This window comes from Trichophyton benhamiae, assembly GCF_000151125.1.
Source record: "Trichophyton benhamiae CBS 112371 chromosome Unknown contix01456_5.r1.exp, whole genome shotgun sequence".
NCBI lineage: Eukaryota > Fungi > Ascomycota > Eurotiomycetes > Onygenales > Arthrodermataceae > Trichophyton > Trichophyton benhamiae.
Window position 1 is genome coordinate 1286289 of NW_003315080.1, and position 13794 is coordinate 1300082.

Below are 13794 nucleotides of genomic sequence, written 5' to 3' on the forward strand. Positions count from 1 at the left end.
CAAGCCTTGCTACATTGCTAAAATCATTTATCTTTACTAATTTACAACAGGGTGTGGTTGTCTAGGAGATGAGAGGGAGATGGGGAGAGATGAGAGTAAATGAAAACAAAACAGCCATCGCTTCGCCAGATAGAAGGGTGTACAACATAATGGCCGCATATGGATTTCCCACTTTGATATGCTTTCCGAACGAACACTTCTACTAACACCTCAAACATCAATGATATATAGGAGATAGAAAAATGACAAATATTTAAAGCATTACACCCAAACAAAGGAAAACAAAGGATTACAAATAGAATGGATGCGAAGGGTGAAGGGTGGGGTGAGCTAGATAGTACATGTATACGGAAGGGAGGGAGCGGGCGAGGAAGTTATTCCAAGCAAGATAGATCAGGGGTATTTAAGCAGGGGGCGATGGTTTGTTGTCCTTAGTTTCCGCATCATCGGCCTTAGGCGAACCAGTCAGAGTCTCAGCCGGTGGCGGTGGTTGTATCTTCCCACCAGTTCCATCAAAGTACTTAGCAAATTCTCCGGATTCAGGGTAGGGTCGCTTGCCAAGCAATCGGATCATATCATCGCGACTAAGTACTTCTTTGGAGAGAAGCTCTTCGGCAACTAAGCCAACTTCGGCTTTCTTCTCAGTTAAGAGGTCACGGCATTGCTTGTAGGCCTCATCAACAAGACGCCGGACCTCCATGTCAATATTTCGGGCAGTCTCTTCCGAGAAAGGTTTGTGGAGCTGCTGCTGGTCCTCTTCGAAATACACTGTTCCAATCTTGGGGGACATTCCAAATTTGGTAACCATGGCAGTGGCCAAGCGAGTAACTTTGTTGAAGTCATCGCTAGCTCCGCTCGTCACAGTGTCGAAGTGTAGCTCCTCACTAACACGTCCACCAAGCGTCATGGCCATGCGGTCCATGAGTTGGTGTACATTCATAAGATAAGTATCACCCTGTGCTGGGAGGTACTGAGCATAACCTAGAGCTCCCTGACCGCGAGGAATGATCGAAACCTTTAGGAGCGGGTCTGCGTATTTGAAGTACCAACCACATATAGCGTGGCCAGCTTCATGGTAAGCAACAGTGCGCTTTTCTTCTGGTGATAACACAAGCGACTTTTTCTCCAAGCCCCCAACAACTCTCTCAATTGCTTGCTCGAAATGTGACATAACGACATGATCTGCGTGCATGCGGGCAGCTATAATTGTTTATTAGATTTAATTCGAGCATCGTAAAGAAAGAAGAGTACTTGCAACATACCAACTAATGCCGCTTCATTGACACAATTTGCGATATCAGCACCAGAGAATCCAGGAGTTAATGCGGCCAGTCGTCCTTTTAGGTATTCGATGTCCTCCTTTGTGACGATCTTCTTCAAGTGAACGCCGAAAATCTGCTTTCGTCCATCCATTGTAGGCTTATCGATAGCAATATGTCGGTCAAATCGCCCAGGACGCATCAATGCCTTGTCCAACACATCAGGTCTGTTTGTGCCAGCTAGGACGACAACCTGTTCAGAAGTGTTGAATCCATCCATTTCAGTGAGTATTTGATTGAGAGTGCTTTCACGTTCATCATTCCCACCACCAAAGTTGGATTTCGATCTTGACTTTCCGATGGCATCAATTTCGTCAATGAAGATGATACATGGGGTGTTTTTTCGAGCAGTAGCAAATAGGTCGCGAACACGGGAAGGGCCAACGCCAACAAACATCTCCACGAATTCAGAGCCGCTAACGCTGTAGAAGGGAACAGCGGACTCGCCGGCAGTCGCCTTTGCTAGTAGAGTTTTACCGGTACCTGGTGGCCCAGAAAGAATAGCTCCTCGAGGTATTTTCGCACCTAGCCTCTGGAACTGTTCCGGTCTCTTGAGGAAGCTGACGAACTCCATGATTTCTACTTTGGCTTCATCCATACCAGCGACATCCGCGAATTTTGTCTTTACATCAGTCTCATGGTTGAATTTCCTGGCTCGGCTCTTTCCAATGCCAAATATTCCACTCTGGCCACCGCCTCCTGCACCACCGGCCCTTCTTGATAACCAGAAGAATGAACCGATGAGGAGTAGAGTGGGTCCGAAGGATAACAAAGTAGCTAGCCATGGAACTTCATCAGCATATGCGACTGGAATCCGTTCTGAGCTAGGGATGTTTAGTTCTCGGTGAGCGTCATCCAGGCGTCTCTCAAAAGCTTCGACAGAACCTATTGTGAAGTAGTAGTGGAAGCTCATGTTGGTGGCTGGCGATTCGGGATATAGCTTAGCAACCGCATCTCGGTCCAACTCAACTCTTACTTTGCTGCGGTTGACGACGGTGAGTTTCTCAACCAAGCCTTTGTCGAAAAAGGTATTCCTAAATTCCTGCCATGTAATATCTCGTGACGATTCGCCAGGGAAAATACTTCGGTAGACATAGTAAGAGATGAAAGCAGCAATCAAGAAATTTCCGGCGTCGAACTTAAAGTCCATTATCCTAAACTGGGGGCCCTTGGGCTGGTCTTTATCATCATTGCGTTGCCGTTTCTTATCGGATTTTGACTCCTCTTTCGGTCCCTCCCTGCTTTCCTCTTTGCGGCCTTCATTGGACTCTTCCTTGGGTTTCTCCTCTGTTGGAGCTTTGTTGTCTTTTGTCTGCTCCTCTGACGAGTTTTTAGAGTGCTCATCGGCAACACTAGAAGCTAACTTCACAGAGTGTTTATTCAGAACTCGCACAAGCTTCGCCGCGTTTGACAGACTGATATGTTTCGACTCTCTCACTTCTTCCAGAGCATTTTTGACTTCTTCTGGCAAGCCCTCACGCTTGATGACTTCCGCGGCAGTGTCAATAAGTTTCGCCTGCGATTTAGGTAGGTTCACCTTAAGCTGGTCAACGATCTTATCGAACTCCTCTCGCTGTTCCGCATTGAGTGCATATTTTGGCTGGGAGCTTTCGCTTGCTTGACTTCCACTGGATTGACTCCGCGAAGATCGCTCCGCCTGTTTCCCAATATCCTTTTCTCCGTTCTTTTTATCTTTGGGATGTTCCGAGCCACCCGTGCTATTGGTTGCATATAACCGTGAGCGGTTTGCAACAATGAAGGCCGATAGCCTGGATTGGGGGAGGGAGGCAGTAAAAGGTGTGCGCGAGAAGGCCGAATATCCTGCAGCTCTTCTAGAGTACTGAGCGAGGCCGCCGGGGCGCCGTAGGAGTGTGGCCATAGCCAGAGCAGAGCACGAGGGAGGCAGGCAATCTATCAAATCAGTTAAGGTTCTAGAAACCAGCTCTTAAAGGACAAATCCACAATCCACAAAGCAACTCCTAGAGACGACTAAAGAGCTGCCTCTCGCTAAACAGAGGGGAAATAGAGAGCGAGGTTGATGTAGGAGCGAGATGAAGTCGAGATGTTTGCCAAATCGGTTGAGCTTCGCAAGTTGTTCCTGTTCCGAATTTTTCGCCAGCTGCTGACTCATCACCGATCAGGGTTTGGGCGATGATTTGGGCCGTTCGGACTTAAGCGGGTTTTACCAGGCTGACACGGTTGATGATATAAAATAAAGATAGGAAACATAACACAGCTGGGAACAAGGTGAAGATGAGATGAGAATTCATTTGTTAGCTAGTATCTACGATTATGTATTCACTACGTACTCCCGCATTAGTATTCCTATCCACCCATGCTCGAATGTACCAGGCATCAAAATATCAACAGGGGAAATTCCTCGAAGGGATGCACATGAGGCCGGCCTTCCAGAAGCCAATGATCCCTTAAAAGACAACAGCAATCAAACCGAAAAGAAAATAACTCCTTCATGGCATATACACCTACGCTAGCGGGAGACAATAAGCCGCTCCATATAGAAAATTCAAGGCCATAGCATTGTGTTGAGTGAGCTCTCCAGGTAGGTGGGGCAACTTTTATTACTCTGTAGCCCCATTAGCAAATGGAAAGCCATTTGACATGTCTGCCCAGTCCCATTCAAGGGTCATCGGCATCTGCCATAAATCTTGTGGGACAAAAGGCTGCTGGAAGGAGGAGACATCCAGGGGCATTGACTCATTAGGAAGCTGTTGGTCGACGCTGAACATTCCGGGGTTGACGTTTAACCCAGGGCCACCAATGATATCGTTTAGCTCCTGGTTAAATCTTGCGGTATTCTTCAATTGTGCGGCTGATATATCCTCATTTATCACTGTATCAAATGCGTTCTGTGACGATGTCTGAGGTGATGGGAATGTACTTGAGGATGCGCTTGATATGTTATTATTAATGTGGGCCGGGAATGGTGAAGTAAATGGCTGATGTTGGGCGTTTGATACTGTAGGGTTCTCTGTCATCTGTGTCTGAGGACGCTGGGTATCCTTATCGTTGACATGCGGCGTTATGTTAGACTCCTTCTGGTTTTGTTGTTGTTGCTGCTGCTGCTGCTGCTGCTCTTGTTGCTGCTGATGTTGTACATCACTTGTCTTTCTTTTACGCCTTGATTGAGATTCTTTCTCGGCTCGATCTAAAGCCACCTTCGCTATTCTTTCGAATTCGCTGCAGACGCTAAGCATACGTTTGACGCTACCATTTGATTCATCAGTAGCGAGCATTGAGAGGAAGTTAACCACGAGGTTCATTAATTTAACGTCCGATCGAGCTCTTGCATCAAGCGGATTTTGTAAGATATTGGCAAAAAGTGTTACCAATGATGATATAGGGAAATAGAGAATCAACCTACAATATTAGTTCCCTGTATCTCGGCGGAAGGTATTTTTAGATGTGTTACTCACCATACACAAGCAAAATCGCCCTGCGGAATGTACTTAATCAGGTTAATCGAAGCTCGAGCAGCTGAAACACAGAGTATAGCAGACGAAAACACCCGAGGGTTCAATGGTCGAGCATTTAGTCCTTGTATGGCGTAGTTTGAAAGACGACTTGTCCAATACCCGTGATGAACGGACATTCGATGTATAGTCGTCAGGCAATTGTAGTATGCGAAATGAAGAACAACGATGGGCAAGATCAGAGGCCTGTGAGTGGTTTTTATTTCGTGTTCCGGCCTGAAATCTATAGGGATGCTATTCTTCCATTCCTCAAGTTCATGATCCAACTCGCCAATAGTGTTGAGAAGCTCACCGTCGGACTGTCGAGATGCTTTGGTCGAATACAATTGTCTGTAAACCCTGCTCTCAATAGTTGCGAATATGCACATGAGACGGAACAGATTGATTTTCCCTTTGTTATCCGAAAGAGGAACATTGCCGATGTTATCAGGGGGATCTTCACTGGGCAGCTCTACATTCATATCGTCATCATCTTGTACAGGAGGACGACCGGATCGGAGACAGATGCTTTTAACAATGTTAGTAACTGTAAAAACATTCGCGAACCTTAGCATTATTGTATGCTTACTCTTTATCTAGGATATAGGCGATCCAGAAGACACGCTTCCGTTGTTCAAGCTCCACAGGGTTTAGACCAAAGCCTGAACAGCGCTTATGTAGACCTATACTGTGAGAGAGACGGATTCCGGCTGCAACAAGGAAGAAGGAGGGTTGAGGATTTGGTGTTCCTTGAAGAAATAATGCCTATAGGATCCCATAAGTGTCAATTAAAGGTATGAAAAGAAAACAGAAAAAGAAAAAGTGCAAATGCTTACCATTCCAAGCAAAGCCTGTACACTTAGGAGGTCCGTATTTCTCATGGTAAGCTCTGTAAGCACGCCCATGGCATTCTTCAGGTAAAGCCACGCCTTTTTGTCTTCTTCCTGTGGAGCAAGGTTGCTCATTACCCGTAACCTATGGGCGATTGCCAAAGCAACATTGATGCTAGCCCACCATCCAGAGCCCTCGTAGGGATCTCTTGAGTATTGCTTCTCAACTAGATGCATAAAAGTAGGCTCGTGGAAAAGAGGGAATATACAATTGAAATTTTCAAAATAATCCCTGAAGAGAGATAGCGCTTCTTCCTTAGGTGGTAAAGGTTTGAAAACCCGACGGGCAAATATGTCGCTGAATATTTCTGGTTTCCAGTATATCCATTTGTTATCATCTACACATGCAGATGAGATCATATGTTGGAAAGAGGAATCGCCCGTTTTCTCATTTACCCACTGGATGCCCTTGGGCGAGAATATTGAGAACCCGGAGGAGGATCCTGTGATGCAAGATTAATAGCTGCCCACAAGGAAAATCGGCCTTGAGTAAAAATACCTATATATCGTGTTTCTCCACAGTTATTTGTAACTAAGGAGCACATCATATCTGAGAGGGAATCAACCTCTGCCTCTGACTCTTTTTGGGAATCCGGGGAGCCTGCAGCTGATGAAGCTCTCGGACTAGCATTCAAGTCACCACGGGGAGTAGAATTCGAAGGCGACGCCGACGAGCTCATAAAAGCATTGTAAGTAGGAGGTATGGTCGATGCCTTGGGAGGTTGTGGCTGTTGCTGTTGCCCTTGCTGTGAGGTCGGTGACGCTGCTCTGTCTGCCAATCTTTTCTCCAGCACTCCTAGATCGGTCTTTCTAGCATCAGTCTCGGACAAAAGACCAGACAGCCGAAGTAATGATTCCATACGGCCTAATCGGTTCTCGAGGCCTTCAATGTACTTTGCCCTAATTCATGAGTCACTCTAGATTAGACAATAGCTCCAGTCGAAAATGCTAATATGTTTAAGGATTTCGTACCCTTTGGGGGGATTTCGTTTCTTTTCCACTTGCGTAAAAATACACTCGGACTTGTAGTTTATGCAATGCGAACATTTTGGCATTTTCCCATCACACTTTATCTTCTTCTTCCTGCACATATCGCACGCCTATAGGTAGACAGTATAGGTATTAACTCGAAAATCCCGTAATCCAGAGTGATAGGGCAGTCTACATACTCTAGCAATCCTCCTCCTTTTTGCATCGTTATTATCTTCCGCGAAAGCTGTTCCAGGGTGGGATGATGATGTAAGGGGAGAACCATCCGAGTTGGAGGCCCCAAACGCTTGCGGCACTTGATTGGCATTTGAGCCGCGGTTATCGAATGTGGTGGCATCCATATCTCCTCCTGTCATGTCCATTACAGCTCAGGGAGCTTTTTTGCGGGGAGCCCAGGCCGCAACGTTTTCCAAGTAGAGGCACCGCCGTTCGTGGTGTTCGGAAGCTGTGCCCAAGGCTGCACGAGCTATCCGGCCGAGCCTATCAAATACCAGGGGTTGGAGCAGGAGTCAAGATACCGAATAAATTGGTCCGATGCACCCAGAAGCTGTGGTATAAGAAAGCTGCGACTCCGTCTCTCTGAATGCTTGTGGCGGATAACGGGCTAGGAAAATGTCTGCCTGCTTATTAATAAGGATACGCTGCACAGGAGAGGGAAAAGTACATCAGGTAGTTGGCAATAATAATGCATTGTATGTCGTAGCATATCACTTGCGCGCACCGCGACTTACTCCCTGGTTTTGTTGCTGGAAGGTGGCTGCTCGTCCTTCCCTCCGCGAGTCTTGACTGATGCCTTGCAGCTTTCAGCGGCGGCGATAGCAGCCTCGAGGCGTCGATAAGGCACGTGAATATGACTAAGCCAAGTAACTCCTCCTGTTAAACTATACATACGAGGGTCGACTCTTCCACCACCCATTAATATTCGTATCAAACTAGAACCAACCCGTTATAACAGTTCTTTCTGGCTGCTATCATACAAAATGAAAAAAGCGTGAATAAGAATCGCCGAGTCAGGGCAACGCAAAGGAGGACCCTTCGCGCTTCCGGGGTCTTCGGCCTGCGCCTCATTAGGCACCCTGTAACTAACTACAGGGTTTACAGCATTCCGTCTCGACATCCAGGCAACTTGATGGCCCCGATTTTTTTTTTAATTGGTCCACACGGACGGACAAACGGTTGAACCTCCTCCGGCAGTTCGAGGGGGATTGCCGCAGCGGAGAGGCGGGATGTTCTAACTCCGACTTCCTCAGCCGTCTCGCCATGCCGCTACGAAGTACGTTTCTGGTCAACAGTGCGAGGGGATATTCCGTGTTACAAACTAGCCAGCAGCCTAGTTCAAGCTATTTCAAGACCACACCAGTCCGCTTGATTTTATGTGAAGCTGCGTCATAACAACCCTGGCTTCACTCGAAATCCTTCCAGGGCAAATAACGCACCCAAAACGAGACAGATGCTCCTTGCATCATGCGACTCGCTATTTTTTCGCCCATCGATAACAAACTAGCTCGACTTCAGGGGGGTTAGATATAAGCTTAACTAGCTTAGCGAATATTTTAATGTCTGCTGTCTTCCCCAGACAACAGGGGCATGGCTTGGTGTCATACTCTCTTTCTACTGGCCATGAAATGCTCTTTAGCTACTGGCTCAGGTTTCCCCCGAGCTAATTATCCGATTTCTACTGGTTAGGATATAGTTAATTTTTTTTAATTTTTTTTTTTTTTTTCCATGTATTTCGGCCTACTTGGCCATCCGAATGTTGAGGAAATAGTTATACAAGTTGATTAATAGGCCGTCTGCCTTTCTGCGCAAGTCTCAATTATAGAAAGATTGTAAATATCCCCAGGTTTTTGCTAGGAGAGAGCGCGCGGTCGATTGCCGTAGTGCAGGTAGGAAGCTAGTTAACTTGTCAATTTGTTCCTTACGCTTCTCAAATGACACCGGGAGAAAAATAACAGCTATGCGGTAACCAACTAATTAATTATTGGAATCTTCGGCGCTTTGCGAATACTTTACTTTGTTTGCGTTCATTTTCGCTTGTCTTCATTCCTTTAGATACCATGTTCTCAAAAAACCCAGGCCATCGAAACCGCTTCAGCCGGTTCTTCACCAAGGCCATACGGAAAATGGCGACTCAGAAGGGTGGGTAATCTCCAAACCTACGTTTTAACATGAACAGAGCAAAGTAAGTTAAACTAGATTGGAACTCGACTGAGAGCTTTTTCAATTATACCCGAGGACGTTTTGTTGTCAACGAGGCCGAGGAGATGCGGCAGAGACATGTGCGCTTTGAATGAACTGGCTCGGTTGGCTGCAAATACCGTTGGTGCAAAGGAGGTCGTCAATATCGAAAAATGCGCAGATGGCCTTTTCAACAAAGCCTTCGTCTTCACCTTCGAAGATGGAAAACAAGTAGTTGGGAAGATTCCCAATCCGATTGCCATTACTCCCCATCTTACAACTTCTAGTGAAGTTGCAACTATGGAGTTTGTATGCCTACCAATGACGTGATATCATCAAGTTGAAACCTTATGCTGACCTCTCTGTCTTTATTCATGTTTGAATAGATGAGAACTGTGCTTAAGACTCCCGCTCCACGAGTCTATGCATGGAGCTCCAGAGTTGATGGTAGCAAAAATTCTGTGGGAGCTGAATTCATCATCATGGAGAAGATTTCAGGCATTCCATTGGGAAAAGTCTGGGAGCGTCTCTCAGGAAGCGACAAGATGAAGGTTCTAATCAACATCTTCGAATATCAGAATGAATGGGCGTCTGTTGCATTCTCAAGATTCGGAAGTCTATACTACTCGGGAGATGTAGACACCCTGCCTGCGGACTATCTTTATATCGACAAGAATGGGAATCAAGTCAATAACCCTAGATTCGTCGTAGGACCAGCTTCACACAACGAATGGTTTATTCACGGACGGGATTCCGTTAGCTGTGATCGAGGACCCTGTAAGCATTCATGCCTGTTTCCCCCTTAATATTTGGTGTATTTACTAATTTCATCTAGGGAATACAGTGATTGACTATAGGAAGGCAATCGCCCATCGAGAGATCACGGCTTCTCGGTTATTACCATTCCCGAGACAGACCTTGCTGATTTACGGCCCCCGTCCACTCTACTTACCAACTGTTGAGAAAAAAGTTGCAGCTTTGAAGTGCTCTTTACAGTCTTTGGAGACTTTTCTCTCTGAGGATCCAGCTCTTCTCCGGGGCCATCTCTGGCACACTGATTTCCACCATGAAAACATATATGTGAACCCAGAGAAACCTACTGAAATAACTGGAATTATTGACTGGCAATCAACACCGATAACGCCACTATTCGACCAGCCCTTAGATCTTCCATTTGTGAACTATGATGGCCCAGATATCGGTGAAAATCTCGAAATACCTGTGTTGCCTGACGATTTCCAATCAATGCAGGAGGATGAAAAAAAGAAAGTCCACAAGAATTACATGGATAAGTCTGCTGTGGTTGCATGGCGTCTTCTTCTGAAGCACAAGAACCCGGCGTATTACAGAGCTGTCTTGTTTAAGCGTACCCCTATCGGATTGACTCTAGAGCTGTCTCGTCAAGTCTTTACCATCGGGGAATCCTCTCTTCGCACTATATATGCAGAAATGGGAGAAGACTGGCAGGAGTATGCGCCCAAAGGATCGGACATGAACCCTGTCCCATGCCCTTTCAACTTTTCACAGGCCGAGATAACAGAGATTGATGAGGATGAAGAGGCCACAGCCAGTAGCACAAGGATCGCAGCTCAGATTCAAGAGCACCTGGGACCACTATACCCTCACAAAGGTGTTATTGAACATGAAAACTACGAGGAAGTAAAGAAAATTCTAGGAGAGATTAAGCAGGAGGTCATTGAACATCTGTTCGAATCCACAGATGATATCCAAACATTTGATAGTCAGTGGCCATACAGAGATTAGGTGTCCGCCAAGCTATAGAAATACCCAAATTTAGGCTAGACGCTGTTACCTGATTCAAAGTGAGAAGGTATTCCACTCATTGACTGTATTGTGCTATATTATGTCGGGTTATATAGCAAGGGCAGATAGATTGGCAGGCGAATATTTATAGTTGATTCAAGACTTTGCATCGGAATGCCAGAATGTCTCCTGTTACATTGATTCCAAGCTGTCGCTTCAAAGCTCGGGAGGCAGTTACTGACAGCAAACTCGATACTAATAAATTAGCAGTAAATTCCTAGTATTTTTTCATTTTCTTTTTCTTATCATTTATTAACTCTTTCACGTTTCCCCATCCTGGGACAAAAAAGCCAGGTTATAAAGGCTTATACAACATCGACTTTCTAGAGTGTATTCTCCAGGCGGCGTTCCTTTCGGAGAGCGCGCAGTTTAGCCCTAGCCTCCTCCAGGGGTACGAGACTGCCCTTGGTCTGTGAACTAGGGTCATCACGGTTACGAATGTTAACTGAACGAGACTCCTTCTCTTGAGCGCCCACAACTAAAGATTTTGTTAGTACAAATGTTCCCTCCATATAGAACATAGGATACGAGAGTGTAAAAGCTTACCAAAAATGAAATTATACTGTGCCAGTTGACCATTTCGAATCTTCTTTTGCATAGTGTGGCCGCTAAGGTCAATGTCGACATTCAACTTATCGCCTCGAAGAATCTCCTGAAGTTCTTCGACATAGTCGTTGGCACTGGCCATGACAGGGACAATCAAAATCTGTCGGGGGCTAAGCCAGAATGGCCATTTTCCACCAAAATGCTCTATCAAAATTCCAAAGAAACGCTCAAAGCTTCCAATGATAGCTCTATGGATCACAACGGGTCTAGCTCTGCCTGGGCCTGGGGTAGAGGAATCTGAGGGCTGGGCTTGAGCTGGATTTGAGTCGCCCTCCGCTGGTTTAGCCTCGGCCTTGGACGTAGCTGGAGCAGCAGATTTAGGAACAGCCTCTCCAGTCATGTACTCGAGTTTGAAATTAAGAGGTAGCTGGTAGTCGAGTTGAATAGTTGCACACTGATGTTCTCGCTTCAGAGCATCGGAAATGGTGATATCAATCTTTGGTCCGTAGAAGGCACCATCACCTTCGTCAATTTCCCAGTCTGCACCCTTGAACTTTGTGAGAGCTTCTCGCAATTGAGCTTCGGCAAAGTCCCAGGTCTCGAGCTTTCCGAGGTATTTCTCAGGTCGGGTAGAGAGCTTCAGTTTGAAACTGAAACCAAACAAGCCATATATGGCGCGGAGGAAATCGAAGAGTCCCTCGATCTCTTCCATGATCTAGTAGAGGGGAAAAGAAGAAATTAGTGATATCTCCCTAACTGGTCTACGGACAAGTGCAGCCGTTATACATACCTGGTTGTCGGTGCAGAAAATATGAGTGTCATCCTGTTGGAACTTTCTGACTCGAGTCAATCCGTGCAGAGCACCAGATGCTTCGTTTCTATGAAGCACGCCAAAATCTGCCATTCGTAATGGTAGTTCTCGGTAACTTCGCTCTCTATGGCCAAACATGATGCAATGACCAGGGCAGTTCATTGGCTTCAGGGCCCAATCACGTTTTTCAACGTCAAGTTTGAACATGTCATCTTTGTAATGAGCCCAATGGCCTGATTGGCGCCATATACCGACATCATACATGTTGGGAGACTGAACTTCCTGGTATCCTCGTTTCCGATACTCGGTACGGAGTAGTTTTTGTAGGGCATTGAAAATCTTAGTTCCGTTGGGAAGCAGAAAGGGACATCCAGGGGAAACTTCATCGAAGAAGAAGAGTTCTTGCTCCTTGCCTATTTTAAGGTGGTTTCGCTTCTCTGCTTCTTCCAGGAATTTAAGATGCTCTTGTAGCAGTTTCTTGTCTGGGAAAGCTACACCACGTATCCGTTGCAGGGCATCGTTGGTCTGATCACCCAGGAAATAGGCAGAGGAGTTCTGTCTGATGTTAGTAATGAGCCAAAAGTGGTGTTCAATGACATAGAAACGCTCACCTGAGTGATCTTCATGGCCTTAATTTTGCCCGTGTTCTGGATATGGGGTCCTCGGCACAAGTCCACGAGAGTTCCGCATCGATAGACAGTGCTGCTCTCTCCTTCAATAAGATTGTCGATATAGTGCAGCTTATACTTGCTATAGCCAAACATTTTCTTCAGATTCTCCTTTGAAACCTCCAATCTGTCGAAGGATTGTTTTTCTTTGAAAATCTTTGCGGTTTTAGCATCCAATGATGGATAGTCTGCTTGGGTGACAACGCCGCTATAAAGAAGATATCATTAACCTCAGTTTCAAGTTGATATGGTAGGCCAATTGCAATTGTTGGTAAAAGAGGGAGGGACCATTGCGTACCCTTCGGGAATTGCCATATCATAGAAGAAACCCTGAGCAGTGGGAGGACCGTGTGACAGGAGACATCCGTATTGGCATTCACAAGCTTCACCGAGAGCGTGGGCACTGGAATGCCAGAACACTTCTCTACCCTCCACTGAGTCAAAGGGAAGATAACGAATGCGACAATCCCTCTCAAGCGGGCGATCCAAGTCCCAGAGCTCCTTTCCGTCAAGCTTAGCAATAACCACGCTCGAGCTGAGCTCCTTGGGTATATCCTTCAGAAACGAGCCTGGAGTAGAGTGCCATGCCTGCGCAATAACCGTGGATGGTGCACCATCCCCCACTTCCAGCGTCACGGTGATGTCGAACCGAGGTTTGTTCTTGAGTTCCTCCACCTTCTCCTTGTATAGCTGGTCGAACAGCTCATTTCGCTGTATGATGAAATCTGGCAGCGGCTTCTCAGCGGCTGCAGGTTTGCCCTTTGCCCTGTCTGCTTTCTGCGGGGCATCCTTCGAGGGGTTGCCAGCGTCCATGGCTGCTGTGCGGTCGGGGAGGGCGGTGTCTTTGGTTGAAGCGCTCGCTGGAGCGCCAGTCTCACTCATACTGCCTCTGTTAGCCCGCGCCGGTCAATCTTTTCGAGTCCTGCTCCTGGTCTCGTGTTGTCTTCTCCTTGATATCGTCAAGCAACTAAACTGTGACTCCTTGAATATATGTATAGATAGGGGAGTTAGGGTGCCTCACGTGACACTAAGTCGACTAATTTTAGCCGAGACTTTTTTTCGTTTCTTTTGACAAGCAGATATAAAAAAAGTCTTCAA

At 46.4% G+C, this 13794-nt stretch overlaps 4 protein-coding genes across 4 annotated transcripts; 1 reads left to right on the plus strand and 3 right to left on the minus strand.

Moving 5' to 3' along the window:
- Positions 1-403: 403 nt before the first annotated feature.
- On the minus strand, positions 404-3198 carry ARB_03465 (uncharacterized protein; the record flags this gene model as incomplete). The annotated part of the gene is made up of 2 exons (XM_003010717.1): positions 404-1200; positions 1263-3198. 2 exons carry the CDS (start codon positions 3196-3198, stop codon positions 404-406), a joined length of 2733 nt encoding a protein of 910 aa, XP_003010763.1.
- Positions 3199-3898: 700 nt separating this feature from the next.
- On the minus strand, positions 3899-7031 carry ARB_03466 (C6 transcription factor, putative; the record flags this gene model as incomplete). Its single annotated transcript, XM_003010718.1, has 7 exons — positions 3899-4697; positions 4754-5317; positions 5379-5554; positions 5626-6122; positions 6179-6579; positions 6652-6779; positions 6849-7031. 7 exons carry the CDS (start codon positions 7029-7031, stop codon positions 3899-3901), a joined length of 2748 nt encoding a protein of 915 aa, XP_003010764.1.
- Positions 7032-8946: 1915 nt separating this feature from the next.
- ARB_03467 (uncharacterized protein) lies at positions 8947-10611 on the plus strand (the record flags this gene model as incomplete). Its single annotated transcript, XM_003010719.1, has 3 exons — positions 8947-9156; positions 9234-9624; positions 9692-10611. 3 exons carry the CDS (start codon positions 8947-8949, stop codon positions 10609-10611), a joined length of 1521 nt encoding a protein of 506 aa, XP_003010765.1.
- A 383-nt stretch (positions 10612-10994) lies between these two features.
- ARB_03468 (uncharacterized protein) lies at positions 10995-13578 on the minus strand (the record flags this gene model as incomplete). Its single annotated transcript, XM_003010720.1, has 5 exons — positions 10995-11149; positions 11218-11932; positions 12008-12583; positions 12640-12904; positions 12995-13578. The coding sequence occupies 5 exons, from the start codon at positions 13576-13578 to the stop codon at positions 10995-10997; spliced, it is 2295 nt and encodes a 764-aa protein (XP_003010766.1).
- Positions 13579-13794: the final 216 nt, after the last annotated feature.